The sequence below is a fragment of the Eumetopias jubatus genome, unplaced genomic scaffold (assembly GCF_037043125.1).
Source record: "Eumetopias jubatus isolate StellerSeaLion01/CBP00866 unplaced genomic scaffold, mEumJub1_p1.0 scaffold_14, whole genome shotgun sequence".
In the NCBI taxonomy this organism is placed as follows: Eukaryota; Metazoa; Chordata; class Mammalia; order Carnivora; family Otariidae; genus Eumetopias; species Eumetopias jubatus.
This window is the reverse complement of record NW_028274820.1, coordinates 101,338,112-101,360,427: the sequence shown is the minus strand read 5'-3', so window position 1 is coordinate 101,360,427 and position 22,316 is coordinate 101,338,112. Positions and strand designations below refer to the sequence as shown.

The window sequence follows — 22,316 nt, the reverse complement described above, 5'->3', positions numbered from 1 at the left end:
GCTGACTACAGGCTCTCACTAGATTCCTGAATTGTGTCTTATCTGAAGAAACTGAATTTCAGTGGTCTGAGGCTGTCCTCTTTATTTATTTAAAAGTTTGTTTATTTAATCCCTACACCTAACATGGGGTTCGAACTCATGACCCTGTGTTCAAGCGCTGTATGCTCTTCCAACTGAGCTAGCCAGGTGCCCTTGTCCTCTAAAGATTGATTTATTTTAGAGAGACAACGTGCACAAGCAGGGGGTAAGGCAGAGGGCGAGGGAGAGAAGCAGGCTCCCCGCTGAGCAGGGAGCCCGATGCGGGGCTCGCTCTTAAGACCCTGAGATCATGACCTGAGCCAAAACCCAGAGTCGGCTGCTTTAACTGACCGAGCCACCCGGGCATCTCATCCTCTTTATTTTTAAAAACTAGTTATTTAACAAGTGCTGTCCTGTTCCTCTCCATTTTGGCAAGCCGATTGTTGAACTTCACTTGGAAATCAAGAAATTGTAGATGCTAGAATTCTTTTGGTAAAAAATAGGAAATCTGATTTCCTAGTAGAGGGGACGTATCAGTTGTTTCTGTGGAAATATTAAAGACTAAATAAATGTTCACAATCAAGACTTTAGAGTTATGTGCCTCAGTTTTACTTGTAAGGAGAAAAATAGGGAATCACTAATTATTCCAGAATTTACTGTTTCCCCCCTGGTTAGGGGTTGGTGGGGAGGAGCGGCACTGTTCCCGGGGAGAGTCGAGAATACGTGGAGATGCTTCAGTAAGAGCTTGAAGGAAAGTTCTGTAATGGAAATAACACTTTGGCAAGTTTGTAATGTATTAAGTGACTTTTTCCATTGAAACGGTGGAAATGAAAAAGTAAATATAGTTATATTTGGATACTTTGTTTATTTTGCAGCTTTTCATGCAACACCCAATACTTATAAGCGGAAGAACACAGAGACGGCTCTAGACAACAAACCGTGCGGACCACAGTGTTACCAGCACTTGGTAAGCTCGAGCGTTGCATGGTCAGAGGGCACTGGAGGAGTCTTACTGGTGGACTGTGGCGAGGTCTCTGAAGGCAGCGTGGTACTGTTGCTCCCGTACTTGGCTGTATACTAGGCAGAGATTCTCACCCGTGCGGGTTCCTTCCTAGCCGCTACGTACTGCACATTCTAGTCCTTCATGAATCTTGTATTATTCTTTGTCTATCTGTGTTAATCACTTCAGCAGCCTTCTGAGGCCTTTAGGATCAAGGACTCTTACACCTGCCACCACGTTATGAGCGTGAGAAGCACAGGTAGCCCCCTAAGCCCCAGCAGTTCGGTGAGCCTTCCTCAGCTTAGCCCTTCTCGAGTCTTAGACCCCATGGTAGTTTGAGTCAGGTGGTCGGTCCCACAGGTTTTGTTTTTTTAAATGATGGAGAAAAGGTAAGGGTTTAGGAGAATATGAGGTAGGAAAGTTGTTTTTTACGGGTACTATCTTATTTTTACCATTTCCCCTCTTTGAACCAAGCCACTCCTACCTAGGAACTAAATGGGTATATATTGCCTGTTGGATTTTGGACAGAAGATTCATTGAATGGCACCTGCAGAAGGTATCCTATTTTTAAGCAATTTGGTTTTTGTAGAATGAAGTGTAAAACTGTTGGCTGCTCTCAAACTTCTCCCTTTTACTGCCACTAAAAATGGAATTCTCGAGCACTGTTTTATAATACTCTGTAAAGGCAGAATTTTATTTGGCTCGTCTAAGATGTTTCTGTGGTCTCTCTATAATCCATGATCTTACTGTTGTTTCATACTCTCTAAGACTGGATTATTGGACTTGCTGATGCAGAATGTAATGCTCACAGCCTTGCTCCTCAAGCTCCTTTCACGACTTCTGGGGGCTGTGCATCCCTCACTGGAAAAAAATGGGATGTTTTAATAGTAAGGCAGGAAGTGACGAAGTCTGGCATGCTTCTCTGTTTTATATTCTTCTTGTGTACTTTAAATATTATCGGAGAGAGGTATCTTGAAGCCTGAAATAGGAAAGTACGACTCTGGATGCACATTAGGTATGATTCTTCTTGTAAAAGTTCATATTTAAAGAGACTTATTTTTTATGTTATGTTGTAACTTACTACAGTCACTTTATATAGTTCACCAGCTCACATAGAATTGTCTAATTTCACCCCCTGTAAGCACAAGGAGAACGTGTATGTACCTTTCTGAAAGTTGTAAACTATCAAAAGCAGATAGAAAACCAAGAGCATCTAGATACGGAAATGATGATTTGTAAAAATGGGTATTGTGACATATTTATTGACTAACTTGCTTTATGCGGTCCTTTTTTTCTCATCTAACAAAACGCCTTGGGGAGCTGGGCCTTGACGTGTGCGTTTTTCACTTCGTAGGAGGGAGCAAAGGAGTTCGCTGCCGCCCTCACCGCGGAGCGGATCAAGACCCCGCCGAAGCGGCCCGGTGGCCGCAGGAGAGGCAGGCTCCCCACCAACAGCAGCCGGCCCAGCACCCCCACCATCAACGTGCTGGAGTCCAAGGACACGGACAGCGACAGGGAAGCAGGGGCCGAGACCGGCGGGGAGAACAACGATAAGGAGGAGGAGGAGAAAAAGGACGAGACCTCCAGCTCCTCGGGTAAGCCGCGGGTGGAGGGGCGGGGGCGGGGGCTGGGGCGGGGGCTGGGGCGGGGCTGGGGCGGGGCTGGGGCGGGGATGGGCTGCGCACCTCCTGCAGGGGCGAGCTCTGGGCATAGGGACGAATCTGAGAGCAGAGACCCCTGACGGTGTGCAGCGGCATTTCTGCCCGCGCCCGTGAGGCCTGCCCGCCTGATTGTTGGAAGGTTGACGATCCCACGTGTTGTCAAGCGGGATGGTCACTGTCCTTTCTCTGTCCTTCTTGGACAGGACATCGTTCGCTTTAATCCGCTGGCAGTTCTGAGTAGGAGAGCCCCCGGGCGCTCCCAACCAGTGTTCTGCTGCTGGGCTTGTCCTTAACCTTTCGGCCTGTGACTTACACCATGAGTAACAGTGGCAGATCCCCTCAACTTACATTTTTTTAAAGTAGGCCTACGCCCAATGTGGGGCATGAATTCAAGACCCTGAGATGAAGAGCCACGTGCTTCTCTGAGCCAGCCTGCCGCCCCTCAGCTTGTACTTTAGAAGATGGTGTTAAAGGCAGCCCAACCTTGTGTTCCATGGGAGGCTTGATTGTTTATTCTTGAGATGGTTCACTCCTTTTTTCTTAAGCACAACCTGAGTTTTACTTTTTTTTTTTTTTTATTCATTTATTAGAGCGAGAGAGCGCACAAGTGGACGGGAGGGGCAGAGGGACAAGCAGACTCCCCACTGAGCAGGGAGCCCAACGCGGGGCTCGATCCCGGGATTCTGGGATCATGACCTGAGTGAAAGGCAGACATTGAGCTGACTGAACCACCCAGGCCCCGTGGTTTTACTTCTTAACACTGTTTTCCAGTCGTCCATCGTTTCTTGACCAGTGCTTAACTTTGGTTTTCTAGAAGCGAATTCTCGGTGTCAAACGCCAATAAAGATGAAGCCCAACATTGAGCCTCCCGAGAACGTGGAGTGGAGCGGTGCTGAGGCCTCAATGTTCAGGGTCCTCATCGGCACATATTATGACAATTTCTGTGCCATTGCCAGGCTCATCGGGACCAAAACTTGTCGACAGGTAAGCACATCTGATAAAACACTGTTCAGGAAGTTGAGATAGAGGGAAACCAAGTCGTCACTGTCCAAACAGAAGACCGTTCGTGGCTGTTCTCCAGCTCCTGTTCATCTCGTTGTTTTTCACTGAGCAGGAACTGAAGGAAAATGATCCTTCCGACTTGAGATATTTCAGGCAGTGGATCTACCAAGCCAGGAAGACGTGAGGCTAGCCTTGCGCCTCTTGCCCAGAGCGTGGTGGTGGCCGCGCTCCCCGCATGAGGGTCGGGTCAGCGTGCGCTTCCCGCTGTGTCCCCGGCCCCCGGCAGCACCTGTGCTGAGATGGAGAGGTTTCTGGTGCTGGCGAGTCTCACGCACGGCGCTCAGGGCCCTGTGACTCTGCCTCTTGTCAGGTGTATGAGTTTCGGGTCAAAGAGTCGAGTATCATAGCTCCGGCCCCAGCAGAGGATGTGGACACCCCGCCGAGGAAGAAGAAGAGGAAACACCGGTAAGCCTGTGTGCGGCCGGCCGAGGGTCACCAAGGCGCTTCTGTGGCGGGGGGCAACCGCCCCCCACCTGGGCCCTGGAGTCAGGTCGGCGTACGCGCTCGCTCAGCTTTTTCTCTTTTAAGAGCACAGCAGCGTGCAGTTGACTCGGGGTGTGGGGGGTCCTAAAAGCGACGGGCACCAGTGCTCCGTTTTCGTTAAGGAAAGCTAGTTAGTGGCTTCTGCAGGCAAGGCTCCCCTGCTCAGAGATGGACCGAGGACGTGGCTCTGGGCAGGAATCTCGACGGCTGACGGCGTGGAGCTGGCTTTAGTCTAGCAGCCTGATTTCTGTCCACGTGTGGGGTTGCTTCCGGCCTGGTGAAGGTCACCTTCCACAGAGGCTCGTGCCTGCGAGGAGCGCAGGGAGGGTTTTCAGGCGGACTGCCCTCGGAAGTGTAGAGCCCGAAGCCGTGCCTGCTGCTCTTTCCTCCCGCCCCCGTGGTCTTGGGAGAGAAGCATAGTTGGGTAAGGGGTAAAGGACTACGCTCCGACTGCACATGCTCACGTTCCCTTTATGAAAGGTGGGACTAAATTCATTTAGAACTGGAAGAACGAACTTAGTTTTTCCCGTAGGAATTTAGGCTTTGGTAGATGCAGCTGAGTTTCTTGGTTGAATTCTGATCGTACAGCTCAGTGGAACGACTACAGATGCCTGAAATTAGAAATGATACTACTGCAGGCTCATCCACGTCCCAGTGAGCCTGGGAGACGTGGCCTGCCACAGAGGGCCCAGACTGGAGGGGAGGTGGCCGTACTCCCGTGTGGTTACAGCTGACCCTCAGACGACATGGGGCCACCTCCATGTGCTTTCCGGTCCTGTAAATAGAGTTTCTCCATATTTTCTTCTCTCTAGCTTACTTTATTGTAAGGACACAGTATATAATCTGTATGACATAGAAAATCTGTGCTATTAATCAATTACCAGTAAGGCTCTTGGTCCACAGGTGAGTTTTTGGAGAGTCGAAACTTACATGCAGATTTTGGGTGGTGTGGGGTGTTTGCACCCCAAGCCCCACATTGTTCAAGGGTCAGCTGTTCTTGGATTCCGAGCGCTATTAGGTTCAGGGCACACGCTGACCCGTCTGAGTAGCTTCCGTTGGATTTGTGCTGGGACTGTACTCCCTAGCTTCACAAAGATGACTTATATTTTGTGTTTTGCAGGTTGTGGGCTGCACACTGCAGAAAGATACAGCTGAAAAAGGGTTAGCATCTTTCTGTTCAACTTCATAATTAACTTAAAAATGTCTACTCATTTGTTTAAGAATAGTAACTGGATTAGTGTTTGGGATATTCTGATATAACTGACTTCTGTACATTAAACCCCTGGAGACGGAGGATGTCTGCTGATTCACTTCCAGTCAGTCCTCTGGAATTGGGGGGACAGTGCTCGGGACTCGCCAAGCACGTGGGGGAATGGGAAGTAGTATCTGCCATCACTCTGTAAACAAGGACAGCATGGAAGACCTGCTGCATGCCAGGTGAAACGGGGAGAATATATTCTTGGTCGTCGTGTTTGATCGCCTCTGGATCTGTCCTTACGCAGATGGCTCCTCCAACCACGTTTACAACTACCAGCCCTGTGACCATCCACGGCAGCCTTGTGACAGTTCGTGCCCTTGTGTGATAGCACAAAATTTTTGTGAAAAGTTTTGTCAATGTAGTTCAGAGTGTAAGTATTTGTTTTGTTTTGATGAATTGCATGAGAATTACAGAGGCTTTTGGTCAGCGGTTAAACTAGTAAGCCAAAACAAGATTTTAGAAAATGTATTTATCCTACAAGGATTTATGGGGCGCCGTAACGGGCTCTGTGCTAGTGGCCAGTGCGTCTGTGGGCAGGCTAGGCGGAATTGGATTGTTGAAATTAAATCATAGTAGAGTTGGCGCAGAGTAAAAGGGCATCTAGAAGTGGCTGCCCAGGTCCTCTGGCTCCTGGAAATCATCAGTGCGCTGGGCTCAGAATTCAGCGTAACGGTGACTGGAAACGTTGAACGAGACAGCACAGGCAGCTTGGAAAGCAAGGAAGTGTCTAGAACTGTGGACCCTTAAGAAGGGTCACGAACTAGGGCTCTTATAAGATGGGTGTGAAGTAAGGGCTTAGACTAAATAGGACAGCTTCTAAGTACACGTACCACCTAACAAATAATGAATGGAAAGCCCAAAGCTCAGTGGTGATCGTTCTCAGTAGTGACAGCTCTCACTTCCTGTCCTGTCAAGGGTTTCCTCTTGGTCTGGGCGGGGTGGGGGGACCTGTGGGAACCGGTGGTGAGGGTTCCGCAAGGTTTCCATGTGACAAGGAGCCTCCTTCTGAAGGTCAGAACCGCTTCCCCGGCTGCCGCTGCAAAGCTCAGTGCAACACGAAGCAGTGTCCATGCTACCTGGCCGTGCGCGAGTGCGACCCCGACCTCTGCCTCACGTGCGGCGCCGCCGATCACTGGGACAGCAAGAACGTGTCCTGCAAGAACTGCAGCATCCAGCGCGGCTCCAAGAAGGTACCCACCCGCCCCGGGGCCGTGGCCGGTGCACCGCTGCCGTTAGTGAAAGCCAAGTGGCTTTCTGATGGTACAGCGGCGTTTGGGGGCGTTGATAGGCCCTTCGGCAGTCTTCCGTCGTGTACGGGGCACTCCCCGCTGGTGTAAGCTGGACCAGCCAGTTCTGACAGGCAGCCCTGAATGGCATTAGGTTCTGGAGAGGGATTTTTCTAGTATATAGAAGTTGTTCTCTAGTCTCCATGTGAATACGTGGTGTTCCCTTCAGAACACAGAGACCCGGTTTTTGCAAACTTCCTTGCCGTTTCTTTAATGACCTTGAGGGCACAGCCGGGACCACCGCGGAGCTGCGGCCTGCGAGGTGCAGGCAGGGGACGGTAACTGGAGCCCTGGGAAGATGATGACCGAGCAGAAGAACCTGCCAGCATCGTTGAGGGGAAGCTCAGTGTCTGATTTTAGGGTAGACCCAGGGTTTCTTCTTCAGTTACTAAATGTCAGGCTGTTAGAACAGGGCCTGCCCTGTGTGACATAATCCTTTCTCTAAGTGCTGTGTGTGTCCGCTTACTAGTCATCCTGACTCTAAACCATGAACCCGGGCCTTCTGGCCCTGAACCCCCTGCTGCTGAGGTCACGGCCTGTGTTGCCCATGGCGGAGGGGGCGGGGGCGGACAACGGACACACGGACAATATGCACATCTCGGGCTCCTGAGCCGTCACAGGACGTAACTGAGATCGTGTGCGGGGCAGTCGTGCCCTCCACCAGAAACTCTGGTCCTGGCAGCAGCTGTGTGTTGGCTGTGAAGGGTTCAGGGGTCAGGTGGTTTTCTTATTCTAGGTTGTTAATTTCGTTCTCATGTCCTCGTGGTCCTGGGACAGTCCCCAGGGCCCCCCTGCTCAGTCCTCACCATCTCCTTTCTCCCTCACCCCATACTTGTCCTTACGCCATAAACTCCTCTCTGTTCAGAAACTGTTCATGTTGACACACCTTCTCCTGAAACAGAAGATAACATACTTTTTTGCCAACTGGGTTTCATTTGTTTAACGGTAGGGTCAGATAGTGCTTTAAAGGAAACCACGGTTTTCCAACACCTGGGAGGCTGGCCCCTCGGTCACGGGTGCTCAGGGCTCTCCTGCCGACAGCGTCTGGTCGAATGGCTGCTTTCGAACGGGGCTGAGGCCGGGTGGCGGGTCATCCTGCGGTTAACGTGTCAGCACGCTTTGCCCATGCGACTGTGTGCGCTTTCTTCTCTAGCATTTATTGCTGGCACCATCTGATGTGGCAGGCTGGGGGATTTTCATCAAGGATCCTGTACAGAAAAACGAATTCATCTCGGAGTACTGTGGAGAGGTAAGGCAAGAGTAACCAGTTTCAGGCAGTTCAGTGTATCCTGATCTTGTGTGGGACTGTATGTAACTTTCCTTTGTTTTGGGTTGATGTCATTGGACGAGTCTATTGGGTTCGATTAGAAGTGAATTAATAAAAAAAGCCTTTTCAGCTTGGACTTAACTTCTGCTTGTGGGTTTGGCTTGCTTGGTAAGTAGACTGCTTCAGTCCTTGTCACATGTAGCATTTATCATCTGGGGACAAGGCGGAGAACAAGAGCTTTGTGCTGTAGAGTCTGCCCTGCTTGGTCCACAGCCTAATTGATAAGGATCTAGAAACGACAGTGGTATTAATCATACGCCTTTTTAGTTGTAGAGTGAGGGAAAAACCATTGAGCTGGCTTCATTTTGGAATTAACCCAACCAGTTTGTATTTTTTCTTCAGTGAAAAGACTTTTTGTTAATCACTTTCTGCATCCTTTTGATGTGGAAATGCTATTTCAATGAGTTGAAGTCCTTAAAAGATCCCGGTTCTGAAACACCAGCACGCGGCCTGAGACCAGCTGCAGGGACCGTGGTTGGGGTTCCTCATGAAGGTCTCAGATTCTCCTGAGGAGCTTGTTTGTGTGCGCCTGCCAGTCTCGATCACCTAATCCAAAACAATCTTATCCTCTGCCTTTTTAGATTATTTCTCAAGATGAAGCAGACAGAAGAGGGAAAGTGTATGATAAATACATGTGCAGCTTTCTGTTCAACTTGAACAATGGTACGTGTGACCTGGAGGCCGTCCTGGAGCCTTCCGCTGGCTGCCCGTCTGCACGCGAAGGCAGGGGGTCCATCTTCACCTCACGGGCGCCTGGGACCCCTTAGGTCTTGGCACAGGCTTTGGGACGGGCTGTGTGTTCGCAAGCCCACCAGGCTGGACCAGACGGCTCGGAGCTTGCTGCAGGTTTGCTGCCCACGACCTGGGCCTGGGGTCCGCTTGGCCCCCTGCCTCTGTCACGAGTGCTCCAACTGACCGAGGAAGGGGCTGGAGCGCTGAATTGGGCAGCCTATCCCAGACTTCCCTGGGTGTTCTTGAAGGCTGTGAGAGTAAGGAAGCGGGTTTTTAGATGATGATCTCGGCTAGAGGACATCTGGTCGCAGTAGGTGTTGCTGCTGGTGGCGGGGGGGTGCTTGACCCCCAGCCTCAGAGTAACTTGGCTGGGACACGGAGCAGAAGGGCTTTCTGTGAACGTGTTCCACAGAGAGGAGAGTGGAAAAAACAATTTTAAACGTGAAATGCTTACTCTTGAAGTTAGGAATCCCGATTCCGTGTTTTGTAAAGGCAAACCCTGAAGAACGAGAGCCGGGAGCGTCAGTGGGACTGGAATAACTTCACGTTTACAGACGTAGGCCTGAAGCGGTTCACTTGATTACGCTTATTTTCTCTCTTTTTAGATTTTGTGGTGGATGCAACCCGCAAGGGTAACAAAATCCGTTTTGCGAATCATTCAGTAAATCCAAACTGCTATGCAAAAGGTAGGTGCTAATGGAGCCAGCCTTCCCAAGAGAAGCTCTTGCAGACCAGTGCTGGCCGGGAGTGGGCCGGGGCCATACGCTGGTGTGTGCGGGTCGCACGCTGCTGGGGCCTGTCTTCATGCGACTCATGCCGGTGTTTCTCGTCCCAGTTATGATGGTGAACGGCGACCACCGGATAGGGATTTTCGCGAAGAGAGCCATCCAGACCGGTGAAGAGCTGTTCTTCGATTACAGGTTGGTGATGTATTTCTGGTGTGACCCGAGGGCCTTATGTTCCTGAATTTTGAGCTGTGGACAAAGGCTGTCTTTTCACTCTTTGTCGGATCCTCCATTCCTAGAGGGCTTTGCTTCTGCTCATTATTTGTCAGGGCCAGTGGTGGGCAGGTAGGTGTACTTTCTTGGTAGCAGGGTTCCCACTACACAAGTAATGGTTATTTCTTGAAAGGCAGGCAGAGCTTGGATATTGCGGGTTCGGGTCCCGACCACTGCACTAAAGTGAATGGTAATCTTCCCGCGGGTGGAGGGTGTGGGCGCCGCCGCCGGCCGCTGAGCCCTCCGGGTGCTGGGCGCTGGAGGCTGCTTCAGACCACCGTGCGGTTCGCCGCCCCGACGGCTCGCCCGTCACGCGCGCTTTCTCCGCGGCGGCCGCGGCCGCCCGGGGGCCCGTCACCCCCCAGGACAGCTGCCTTCGGAATGGGAGTCGGTCCTCTCCGGCCCCGCCGCCGCCTCATCAGCCGAGCTGCTGTCCTGTGCTGGCTCCTTCTTCGTCTCCCCCCGCCCCGGGGAGGGGACTCGGGCAACCCCGTGCTTTGCTCGTCCCGGAGCAGCACCTGCTCGGCCGGTCCGGTCCCGTTTGCTCCTGAGCTTGCGGCACGTCGGTCCCCGCCTCAGGCCGCGCTCCCCGTTCTGCTCTCCCGCTGCCGCTTTGTCGTCCCGGTTCTAGAGCACAGGCGGAGCCGACGTAGCCTCGTTCTTCAGCCCCCGACGGGTTTCAGGACGGTCCCCGAGCGCCGGCTTCAACTTCAGGTCACCGGCCGCGTTAGCCCCGCACCAGAGGGCGGCCTGTCCTTCGGGGCTTGGCAGCCGGGCGCTGCCTTCTCCTCTCCGGCTGTGGAGGTCCCGGCTGACATCTTCTTCCCAGAGAAGGCTGCTCCGTCTACGCTGAAAATCTGGTGTTTAGCGCGGCCCCCTTCATCGCGTGGCTTAGCTAGACCTTCTGGAAAGCCGGCTGCTTCGCCGCGCTCTTGCGTGTTACGGAGACGGCTTCTTTCCCGGAGCCTCCTGCGCCAGCCTCCGCCAGCGTCAGGTTTCCTTCCGCGGGTCTCCCCTCCCGGCCGCCCTCGACCGGAGGAGAGTCGGGCCTTGCTCTGGATTAGGCTTTGGCTCAAGGGAATGTGTGGCCGGTGTGGGCTCCTGTCCAGACCACTGTCCCCGTCCCCAGGCCAGCGGTAAGGCTGTTTCGCTTTCTTACCATTCGTGCGTTCGCTGAAGTAGCATTTTTTTGTTTTTAAGTTTATCAGTCTTCTACACCCAACATGGGGCTCGAACTCACGACTCCAAGACCGAGGGTCGCACCCTCTTCCGACCGAGCCAGCCGGGCGCCCTTGGAGTAGCACTTCTAATTTCCTGCGAGACCTTTCCCTTTGCACCGACCACTTGGCTCACTGAGGGAAGAGGTCTGGCTTCCGGCGTATCTTGCTCTTCAACATGCCTTCCTCCCTGGGCTTCATCGGTTCTCGTTTTTGATTTAAAGGGAGACCTGCGACTCTTCCTTTCCCTCGAACACCTAGAGGCCACTGTCGGGTTATTAACCCGGGACTAGGGAGGTCGTGGGGGGGGGGAGGGGACAGCTGGTCGGTGGAGCAGTCACAACGCGCATGACGTTTCTCCGTCACCTCCATCCCCACCTGTGGGTGTGGTTCGTGCGCCCCCAACAATCACAGTAGTAACATCCACGGTCACCGATGACAGATCACCGTAGCGCATGTAATAATAATGGAAACATTGGAAATACTGTGAGAATTACCAAATCTCACCTAGAAACACAAAGTGAGCAAATGCTGTTGGAAAGATGGCACCAACAGACTCGCTGGAGGCAGGGCTGCCGCACACCTTCGGTGTGTGTGTGTGGGTGGGGGGGGGGGGGAAGTATTTGCGAGGCAACAACGTGAGGTCTGCCCGGGTGGGGAAGGAGTGCAGGCAGCCCGCGTTTGAGCCCGCAGGGGACGGCCCGCCCCGGCTTCCTTCGGTCCCGTCCGGCTCCGCAGCGTGCTCGCGGGTTCCAGGTTGCACTGGGGTTCGGGCGTTGGTGTATTCTAACTGCTTAAGTACTTACGGCATCCTGAGCGTTTAGTACTTTCACGGTCAAGACATGGCTGGCTCATATCGTACCTGGTCGGCATCTGGGTCCTTCCTGTGGAAAGTCGTGTTTGCTGTCAGGATGCTGAGGACACATGGCCCCACCGGATCTCACAGGCGTCAGGCTGGCAGGGTAGTCGGGGGGCGGGGGGCTGAGTTGACAAGAACGTATATTTAGATGCAAGCAGAGGACTTTGTAGCCAAATAAATCCTGTGGCTGACTAGTTGTCCCCTTAAGAAACTTAAGAACGGGGCCACGTGTAGCCGCTCTTCATGGCACCTGCCGCACCGGGGCAGGTGAGCTTGAGACCAACCTGACCGGAGCCGAGGAAGCCCCCCCCTCCTGCAGGGGGAGGTCATTGCTTCCCTGTGCGCGGCGGCCGCCGGCTGGACTGCTCTGTGCCCTCCCCCCGCGTGCCCGGGTCATTGTCCTGGCCACGTCGGCCTCCCCAGTGCTGGGGACCTGCCTCCGAAGCAGTGTCAGGGCCCGAGGGGAGGGCCGGGGAGAAAGCCGGGCAAGGGTTGTGCGAACAGGCCTGTCCAGTGCCCAGCGGCAGGCGGGCGTGTCTGCACGCGCGCTGCGGAGACAGGGGGGCAGGCTCCCGATCTGAAGCAGGCCGGACGCGGTGAACTCTCCCCTGGGCTGGGTGCTGGCTCATTCCTTTCTCGTGCCGTTTCAGATACAGCCAGGCTGACGCCCTGAAGTACGTGGGCATCGAGAGAGAAATGGAAATCCCTTGACGTCTGCTACCTCCTCCTCCCCCTCCTCCTTTCTGGAACAGCTGCCTTAGCTTCAGGAACCTCGAGTACTGTGGGCAATTTAGAGAAATAAAATGCAGTTTGAAATTCTGAATTTGCAAAGTACTGTAAGAATAATTTATAGTAATGAGTTTAAAAATCAACTTTTTATTGCCTTCTCACCAGCTGCAGAGTGTTTTGTACCAGTGAATTTTTGCAATAATGCAGTATGGTACATTTTTCAACTTTGAATAAAGAATACTTGAACTTCCTCCTGTTGTTGGGTCATTGTTGGTATAGATCTGTCGATTTTTAGGACCGCGGCTCTAGTGGGAGAGCATTCACCTTCAACTCCTGGGCTTTTTTGTCATTCTGTGAATCTCAAGTACCACTGGGCACATTCGTTGTTCATAGGTAATGTAATAGTAACAAACACAGAATATGTATAACCTACATTATGTGTATAATTGGTAATTTGTCAACACCAGTATTGCCTGTTTGTTAGGAAGTGAAAGCTGCCCGTCAGGGACAAAGCCTGGCGGGTCCCTGAGGCCCAGACCACGCAGCCTGTGAGCCTCATTCTCCACGTGGAAAATCGCAGCCGGACCAGCTGGCTACAGCTCTAAACTCCACGAAAGGTCCAGGGACCTTTCCTACATACGGAAGGGCATGGCAGGACCAAACTCATTTTCTTTCTTGAAGAAAAGATTCAGGACCCCCCCCACCCCCACCCCAACTCAAGCGTCACGGCTGGACTGACAGCTGTCACCAGCCTGGGGTTACGTAACGTGGTAATATTTAACTGTGAAATGTATAATTAAAACCTACCTTTCCAGTTAAAACACGGACAAGCCTCTGGTCTCCACTGCACGGATGCATCCACGGTAGCAACACCAGTCCTAAAATAAGGTTAATTGCCATTTCGCTTTGGCAACGAGAAGACCTGGCCTTGGACGCCCATCTCGTATGTGCTGCTCTTCTCTTCTTGGCCGTGTTTGGTTTTGCAGGACATGGGGACAGACCGCTGTCTTTTCCTGCTCCGAGACGGCGCCACAGGCTCAGCGGGGCGCTGCTGACCCACGGAGGGCAACTACGGGGCTCGCCCGCGCTGGTACGTCCCGCCCTTGGCATTCGACATGGGTGCAGCCCATTTATTCACTCTCAGGCAGCTGATGACCTGCCCCACAGGATCTCCGGATGCGGAGCTGCTCCCAGCCCATCCCGGGGTGTCAACAGCTGGGGGTAGGTCCTCGAGTCCCGGAGGTCCTGTTCGCTCAGGACACCAGAGACCCACATGCATCCTCCAGACAAAGTACAAATTTTCACGGAGAGCAGTCATTTTGAGCACCGCACAGCAAGCTTTCTGTACCCGGATTTGAAGAGCACCTCTCCAGTGTCCTATCCACGGTGAACACAGATTCTCCGAGCCACTCGCACGTGACAACATCCTGAACAGACCCGGCCTGCTCTCGATCTAGCGGCAGGGGTGGGCCACAGAGCTTGGCATACAAAGTATTCAAACACCCAATTAACAAAGCCAAAATGGGGGGGGGAGGCTAAATTTAAAAATAGAGTGTCCCCCCTTCCCCTCCACTGGGAGGTGTCTGTGTGTGAGCCTGGTGCTTATTTCCCAACAGAGAAAATCTAGGGCTAAGGAGGACGAATCTTAGGAGTCAAGTACCTACCTCATCAGGATAAGGATGCGTTTCGATAGTTTAGGAATACCCTATATGTTGTTCATTTTGGATGGATGACCACAGCCTGACGACAGGTTGCCCTGTTGGCCCATTTCTGTGCTGCCACTGGTCATAAAGAACCACAGGCAGGTGACCCAGGGCTGCAATGACAGTCTCAACATTCACAGACCAACCCACAGGCAGATCTGAGCTGAGAACTAACCTTCTGCTTGGCAACATTATTTTATATCAGAAGTTTCTTACAAAAATGCAAACTATAAGCATCCATCTAGAAGCTGCCTAATTGTCTTCCAATATTTTCTTGGTTTATTCAACCTCCAACCTTCACAGTAGCCATTCAGTGACGCCAAGTCCTGGCTTCCGAGTCCGCCTGGACGCGCGGCAACTGCCCCTGTCCCCACAACTGCGTGTGAACTCACACCTTCTGTAATTTAAACATGTACACAGGTCATCACGAAAGGTTCCTGATGTGAACATCTTCAAAGAAGTTCGGTGTTCTGTTGATCATTTTAGGAGCTTTGGGCTTTTACTGCAAAGAGCTTAAGATGCGTACACACCTCAGCCCGCGGTTGGGACAGGGTTCAAGAGCGGGGTATGTTGGCTTCTGGTGTTAGAAGTGGTCCAGCAGACCCGGTGGGCAGAGCCTGTGATGGGACCTGTCCCTCCAGGAAGGCGGTTTAAGAAACGTCCACACTCACCTGTGAGGGCAAGTCGGTTTGGTTCGCCACTGGACAGGTGCATGAGGTGAGGTTCAGGGAACAAAAGCAAGTCACCCAACCAGCCAAGTTACTCTGATTTCTTAAAAAAGAAAAAAAAAAGTCTTCATCAAAAGGGGGGACTCAATTCAGGGATCGCAGAAATTCTAATTTTCAAAAGAAAATTAGATACCAGTGTTCAGCAAGGAAACAGGCCAGTCAATAGAAATACTTTAAATTGCAGGCGCCCCTTGTTCCTCTACCTACTGTTCTCCCCTGACCCGCGCCAACTGGGCCCGAACGGTAGTGTTCCCGGCTGCTTTCCCACAAAGCCTGTCTACACAGGCCCGTCTGACAGCGGCCCCGCGCGGAGAACCCGTTACCCTCACAGACCGCTGACTGAGGGGTCCCACCCTGCAGGTGTCCCCACCTCGGTGAGCGGAACCGGCCCCTCAGGCCCCGGCCTCCACAGCCTGGAGCCTGGTGGTCCGTCAGCCGACGACCCGCTCTCCCCGCTCCGGCTTAGCCTCTGCGCAGAGGCTGCGCGCCGCAGGCCCCGGGGACCTCGGGGGACAACCGCGCTTCATCGGCACGTGTGGGACCTCGGTTTCCGTGGCTGGCGTTCGGAGGCACCTCGTCTTGCTAGGCGCGGGCAGTTTGGGGAAGAAAGGCAAAACGCACGGAGTTTTCTACCCCCGCGCAGTGGTCCTTTCCCGAGCGTGAGGGGGACGGGGACGGGGTGAGCTCGTGGGGGGGCCGCCTGACTCACCCGCTCGCCAGCTGCGGGTCCTGCCGTGTACCCCGGGGCCCCCTCTCCATCTGGGACGGCTTCGAGACCCCCGCCCGGTCTCATGAAGTCTCTCCCACCTTCGACAGAAGGACACAAGCGCGGAGAGGGAGGTGGGGGGCGGGGGCACGGCCAGCATGCATGGGGAGCCCCGGGCACCCCTGCTTTCTGTTTACGGCGGGAATTTTTGTCAAACCGGAAAAGACACATTACAGACACCAGAAGCCGTGACACGAACGCTATTACCGTTGCTTTTATCCGATTCAAGCAAACCTGCAGGTGCCGAAGCTTCCAAGAGACGGGGGGAACTGCACTTCTGCGTCTTCCACGTGTCGCTGAGCCGGGCACGGGTGGAGGTGCAGGGGCTCCCGTCCCTGGAGGAAGCCGGGCCGCGGACAAAAGTCTCTGCCACCACCTCCGTTTCCTTCTGCCCCCTGGCCGGCAGGTGACTGCGAAAGGGGCTCGCTAGCACGGGGCCCAGCCTGTGCAGCGCGGCTTGGAGCTCGGGCCCCTGCGACCCCCGCCCACCCCCCGCGGCTGCTGGCCCGTCAGCAGTGGGAGCTGGGGGGCTCGCCGCTGTCCTCGGGCCGGGGCTGGGGGGCTGTCTTACCAGGAGGAGTGGACGTGCCCATCCTGGACCGTCGCCCGTGCGTGTGAACCACCGTCAGAAGCAGAGGCGGGCGTGAGCACGCAGGGGGCCCGTGGCCGTGGGGACAGGGCGGCGGAGAGGCAGGGAACCGGCACCAAGCCTCCTCCTCTCTCCTCGAGGCCCCCACCTGGGAAAGGGGGCACTTCCCACGAGAGGCCAGTCCTCCCAAGGGGCCAAGAGAAGCAACACGCAGCTGCGTTCCAGCGAGTCCCAGAGGGACGCAGGAGCGTGTGGGGAGAGACAAGGGGGCTTACGGTTTTAAGATGTAAAAAACATTTTCAGTCTGAAGAACGCAGCCTTTTCTACAGGAAGACATGGGATTACAAATCTGCACAATCATTACAGCTTTTACTTACATGTAGGAATTAGTAAAACTTAAAACCAAATGCGACTTGTACAGAAATCCTTTAATTTTCTTTATTTTCACACATTAAAAAATGAAACACACTATACAAATGGTTTTTCATAGCAGATTACACGTGGGTCCATTAGCCTTGCTCTCAAAGTGCTGCCAACATTGTAATGCCGCCAAGGGCGACAGCGGTTAACCCCGTAGCCAATGTATTGATTTAAATGCAGTAGCATGCAGCCCTCAGCAGGGGAGGTTCGAGTCCCCTCTGTTCTTAAATTAGGTTAAATGGCGTTGGTGTCCATATTTACAGACTTGAAATGTATCAATCCTGAGCAGTTCTGATGTACATCTGAGACCAGCTGATGGGAGTCTCGGTCTCAGTTTTAAAAAGGGAGGTCCAGATGGTGGCAGGCTGGCTGCTATGAACTTCAGTTGTTCTCTCCACCAGGAACTATTCGCTGCGGGTCACACAGTCAGACCCTTCTAGAAGGGTTAAGCCAAGTAACTGTAGGTGTCCTTTTCACCATCAACTCGCTCCAAATATTCTTTCTCGATCAGAATGTCAATGCATTTCTGGGCATTATTTTAAAAAAGGGAGAGGTAGCGAAAGGGGAAGAAAAACACGTTTGTTATCAGAACAGAGCCGGCCAACCTCAGCAGGGATGCTCCCCCCACCCCCGAGAGCTCAGTCAGGGAGCGACTTCACCCCCTGCGCCCCTTCAGCATGCCGCTTTCCTTCCCGGGCAGCCAAGACTTTGCTTTCCAGAATGGGAAAGTGCCCATTTCGTCAACGTCCCCGCTGAGAGGGGCCTGCGTCCCTCCAGACCTCCCCGCACGCCACCCACTGGTGGGCCAGGCGCCACACCAGCCGCCAGCTCCCGGCCACACGCGATCCCAGGGCGCAGAGGGGGCCTCCGGCCTGCCGGGGAGTCACTGCTCAGCTGCCGCCCTCGGGAGATCCGCACCGGCTGCCGTTTAGCCACGTGGTCTGAGAGAGCCGCCGGGTTTCTATTTCCAACAACCCACTAGACCCGAGGCAGGTAGCCATCGCCCGGAGCTGCGGTCGGCTCACAGGGGAGAAGACCATCCAGCAGCGAAGGTGCACACGCCCCGGACAAGCTACGGCCCAGGCGATCCCCCCCAAACGGGCCAAGAAGCACATCCTCCGCGGACACAGCAGAGCGGGAACTCTCTAGAGGCCGGTTACACAGAGCTCCAAGGGAGGCAGCACTGCCCTGGGGGGCTACAGACAGGCCGGAGGGGATTCTACGGGAGCAGAGCTACTGGCTAGGAGGCAGCAAGGGGGAAGCTTCTGGAATGCTGGTCACCTTCTAACCTCTTGATTTGGGTCTTGGCTGTACAAGTGTATTTACTTTGGGAAAATCAGCAAACCGAACACTTAGGATTTGTGCACGGCTCTGTAGGTGTAGAGGTCAATAAAAAGGTTTAAAAATTAAGCCTATTTTCTTCTGTAGAAACCTGGTACGTATGAATAAGCCGAGTTCCTTCAATCTAGTTTTTGTTACACCTTTTCTCTTCTAACGTAAGAAACGGCGTGCTTCTGCTAGGTGATTCCTGTACCTTAATTACTGGGACCCGTGGTTTGAATCTCGAGGACAGCTGAGTGAGAACCTCTCCAAGCAGCTGCTGGTGCTTGAGGACCTTCCTCATCTTCATGATCCTCACGATGGCCGCCTGCGCCACCCAAGGGGGGAAACCGGGATGTCCCACTGTTAGAGCCGCCCTTCAACAACCCAGGACCACTAGCCAACAGGCTGCTACCCCTCCGCAGAGGACCGTGATTTCATAAACGCTAACAAGCGCACAGTAGGATACGATGTTTCAACTCGAACGTAAGAAACATCAGTGTGTTTTGGTCTGATCTCATGATTTCGCCCAAGTGCAGAGCACTTCAGAATCGAGGAAACACTCAGTCCTCAGAGCCACAGAGGCCGCCTCACCGTGACCCCCCGGTATCCGGCTTGTCCGTTTCCCTGCCCCAGTCAGAAGCTGTCGCCAGCCTGGCGGCCACCCCAACCCACACACAATGACAGCCCGGCTTTGATCGGCCACCTCCGCGAGGGACACCACCCGACGCGGGCCCAGAGTCACCTGAATCAGCAGTTTGCGGTCTTCCTCAATATTTTTGTGTGTGGTTTCTTGTTCCTGCTTCTGTTCGGTTTTCATCGGCACGTTGATGTTAACCCTTAACTTCTTACTGTCAAGACATGAAGGAAACCAACCGATCACTGTTGTTTCCAAAGACAGGCGCTGAAGGCTTCCTTCCGCTTTCACTCTGTAAGAAGCCCCCGCTCCCCAAGACCAGGGCAGAGGGCACGTGGCCTCCCACCCAGCCAGGGACAGGACACGTGCATCACGGGAGACTCAGCGCCTTCCTCTGCTCTCCCGAATTTGGGCAAATGAAATAAAATCAAGTCACTCGGACACAGAAGTCCAAACTTTCTCGCGGAGCCGTTTAAGGAGCCTCCTGCCAAATGCAGAAACCACCAAAACCTGAGCTGGAGTCGAGTGGAGGAACCTCTAGGATCCTCAGACGGAACCCCGGCTGGGTGCTGGGGCCGCCCCACGCCGCGCCCGGCCTCCGCCTGCAGCCCCGGCGCAGATGGGGGTGGGGGGGAAACGGACACACGGACAGGCGTCTGTGCTCTAGGACCACCTCCTTAGATTTTCCTTACTTTTTATAACCGAGATATAATTTTATTAAGGTATCTGGCTTCAATTCCACCTCATCAACATTGGCATTTTCGTCTTCCAGGACCTGTAAAAAGACACCTTTTACTACACGGTCTCAGGAAAAGGCTCTGTTCTAGCTTAACACAGAAAATGCACAAACATACCAGTAACTTTGACTTCAATAAAATCTGTAGGACTTGTGCCAAAATGTCCTGCAATTAAAGAGAAAAAGATAAAGAAAAAAATACATTTCTCTTTGTGATACAAACCACATGCGATGCCATCATTCGTTTTCCTCAGAAACACAGCAGTCACCCAAACAGAAGAATGTACCCAGGGAAAAAAAGAGGTGTGTTTAAGGGGTCCCCTAAATTCACTACTGCCACCAGCACCCATTTGAAAGTGAAGCCAACCCCTTTCCGGCCTTGACCACCTAGTAATAAAAACCAACGACTCAGGTTTAAATATTGAAACCACATTGATTTCCTCACTTAAACCTACGGGAACCTCTTCACCCCTCAGCTGCCTGACAGCTCGTCTTGGACTTGGACATGGATCACCACAAAAGTAACGTTCAAGGGCCCCAGCACTCTGCTCCCAAAGATGACCAGACCCAGTGGCAGGTGACCCCGCTGTCGATTTCCTTTGCTGAACGCTAAGCACCATGTGGCACCTCTGGCTGTTTCCTAGCCTGTAAACGTGGGTGGTGGGTCACTTCCCAGCTCTCCTTCGGCTTTGGGATCCCATGACACGGGACGGTACCATCTGCCCCTTGTCCCCTGGATGCACATCCATCCCCACCTCCTACCCAGACGGACAGAGCGGGCCTGCCCTTGCCTCTAAGGAAACCCATTCTTGTCTGAGGGCACAAACCTAAAGCCACGAAAGCAAGAGGCCTCTGGTCTAGTGACCAGGCCAGACCCGCAGAGCAGGACTGGGACACTGCCGGACGCATCTAGAAGGACGCTGGCAGAGGTCTCACTCGTTGAGCCAGATCTGACAGAGTAATGAGTGTGGAGCAGAGAGGGAGCACCCTCCCCGCATGGAGTGCTACTCTCGGCTGCAGACCAGTTGAGACGGGTGCAGAGAAAACCCATGGATCTGACAGCTCTGCGGAGCAGGTGCCAAGGGCAGCGCCCTCCCCACAGCCTGTGGCAGCCTGAGCGTCTCCCCCAATGCAAGTCCTCCTGATGTGAGGAGGAATGAGAAAGACTTACAAACAAAGGGGCAAATCCAGTTTGTTATTAGAATTTGCAGATGTACTCTGGACTACCTTGAAGCACGATCAAACAATAAATGATCTTCCTGGCATTCAATGAGGCCAGTATTACCCTGACAGCAAAACCAGGCAAAAACATCCCAAGAAAACAACAGACCAATATTCCTGTAAATGCAGACGTAAAAATCCTCAAGAAAATACCAGCAAACCAAGCCCACCAGCATATAAAAAGTATTATATCCCATGCCCAGGTGGGGTTTACCCCAGGAATGCGAGGTTGCAACATAAGAAAAGCAATCACTGTAATCTACCATGTTAATAAACTAAAAGCACATTTTTATCTCAACAGAGAAGCAGTTTAACCAAATTCAATTTAGTGTCATGATGAAAACACTAAAAACAACAACAAAAAAAACAAGAATAGAAGGGAACTCCTTTAATAAAGAGAGTCTAAGAAAAACCTATAGCTAGTATCATACTTAACAGTAACAAGCTGAAGCTTTCCCCTAAGATCAGGAAAAAGACAAGGATGCCAACTTGTACCATCTCTAGTCAACACTGTATCGGAAGTTCTAGCCAAAACAATCAGGCAAGAAAAATAAAAGGCATCCAAATAGGAAAAGGAAATAAAACTAGCTGTACTTGCAGATGACATGACTGTGTATAAGAAAAACCACTAAAGAATCTTCAAAAAAATTAAAAAATGAGTTCAGCCATATCTAGTAACAAACAAACAATTCCATTTACAAAAGCACCAAACACAATACTTAGGAATAAATTTAACCAAAGTGCAAGACTTGTAGATGTAAAACTATGAAACACAATTCAGAGAAATGAAAGACAACGTATGTGAATGGAAAGCTGCTCATGGTCATGAGTTGGAAGACTGACTACTGAAAGATTACCACCCCCACCCCAAGCAATCCGCAGATTCGATGCAGCCTCTAACAACGGACAAGCGAATTCTGAAATTCATATGGGAATGCAAGGGACTCAGAACAGCCAACACAATTTTGAAAAAGAACAAAGCTGGAGGTCTCAGTTTCAAAACTTACTACAAAACAGCAACCAAGATAATGTGATACGGTCATAAAGACAGACATACAGATTACTGGAAAAGAAGTGATATCCACAAATAAACCCATCCACCTATGGCCAACTGATTTTCAACAAGGCAGTACCAATCAATAGGGAAAGAAATCTTTGACCTTGAATCAGGCAATGGTTCCTTAGGACAACAAAACCACAAGCAATGAAAGAAAAACAGGCTCTATGTACAGAATATATAAAGAATTCTTACTACTCAACAACAAAAAAAGCCCAAATAAAAAATGGGCACAGGCAGAGGATTCAAGTAGACATTTCTCTAAAGAATACATATATAAATGGTCAATAAGAACCTGAGTAGACACTCAACATCATCAGTTGTTAGGGAAATGCAAATCAGAACTACAATGAAGGATCGTTTCATATCCACTAGGATGGCTGTAATTAAAAAAAAAAAAAAAAAAAAAAAAGAACGACAAATGTTTGCAAGGATGTGGAGAAACTGGACCCTCCTACACGGCTGGTGAGAGCCCCTGAACGGATGCAGCCATTGTGGGGCAGCTGGGC

The 22,316-nt window shown here is 52.3% G+C and overlaps 2 protein-coding genes across 12 annotated transcripts in view; one reads left to right on the top strand and one right to left on the bottom strand.

Moving 5' to 3' along the window:
* EZH2 (enhancer of zeste 2 polycomb repressive complex 2 subunit) overlaps positions 1 to 12,881 on the top strand; it is a 66,435-nt gene extending 53,554 nt beyond the window's left edge. For all 8 annotated transcript variants that reach the window (XM_028106286.2, XM_088018660.1, XM_088018659.1 and 5 more), the window contains exons 9-20: positions 894 to 985; positions 2,373 to 2,613; positions 3,494 to 3,663; positions 4,052 to 4,146; positions 5,345 to 5,385; positions 5,727 to 5,852; positions 6,494 to 6,672; positions 7,922 to 8,017; positions 8,677 to 8,758; positions 9,433 to 9,513; positions 9,663 to 9,747; positions 12,552 to 12,881. In XM_028106286.2, coding sequence (XP_027962087.1) covers positions 894 to 985; positions 2,373 to 2,613; positions 3,494 to 3,663; positions 4,052 to 4,146; positions 5,345 to 5,385; positions 5,727 to 5,852; positions 6,494 to 6,672; positions 7,922 to 8,017; positions 8,677 to 8,758; positions 9,433 to 9,513; positions 9,663 to 9,747; positions 12,552 to 12,612 — 1,349 coding nt within the window. In that variant the 3' untranslated portion in view covers positions 12,613 to 12,881. The remainder of the gene's footprint in view (positions 1 to 893; positions 986 to 2,372; positions 2,614 to 3,493; positions 3,664 to 4,051; positions 4,147 to 5,344; positions 5,386 to 5,726; positions 5,853 to 6,493; positions 6,673 to 7,921; positions 8,018 to 8,676; positions 8,759 to 9,432; positions 9,514 to 9,662; positions 9,748 to 12,551) is intronic.
* Positions 12,882 to 16,823: 3,942 nt separating this feature from the next.
* CUL1 (cullin 1) overlaps positions 16,824 to 22,316 on the bottom strand; it is a 101,426-nt gene continuing 95,933 nt past the window's right edge. For all 4 annotated transcript variants that reach the window (XM_088018504.1, XM_088018502.1, XM_028106180.2 and 1 more), the window contains 5 exons: positions 19,648 to 19,695; positions 19,486 to 19,568; positions 18,902 to 19,007; positions 18,371 to 18,484; positions 16,824 to 17,362 (listed from right to left, as the gene is read on the bottom strand). In XM_088018504.1, the coding sequence (XP_087874630.1) occupies positions 17,282 to 17,362; positions 18,371 to 18,484; positions 18,902 to 19,007; positions 19,486 to 19,568; positions 19,648 to 19,695 (432 nt within the window). In that variant the 3' untranslated portion in view covers positions 16,824 to 17,281. The remainder of the gene's footprint in view (positions 17,363 to 18,370; positions 18,485 to 18,901; positions 19,008 to 19,485; positions 19,569 to 19,647; positions 19,696 to 22,316) is intronic.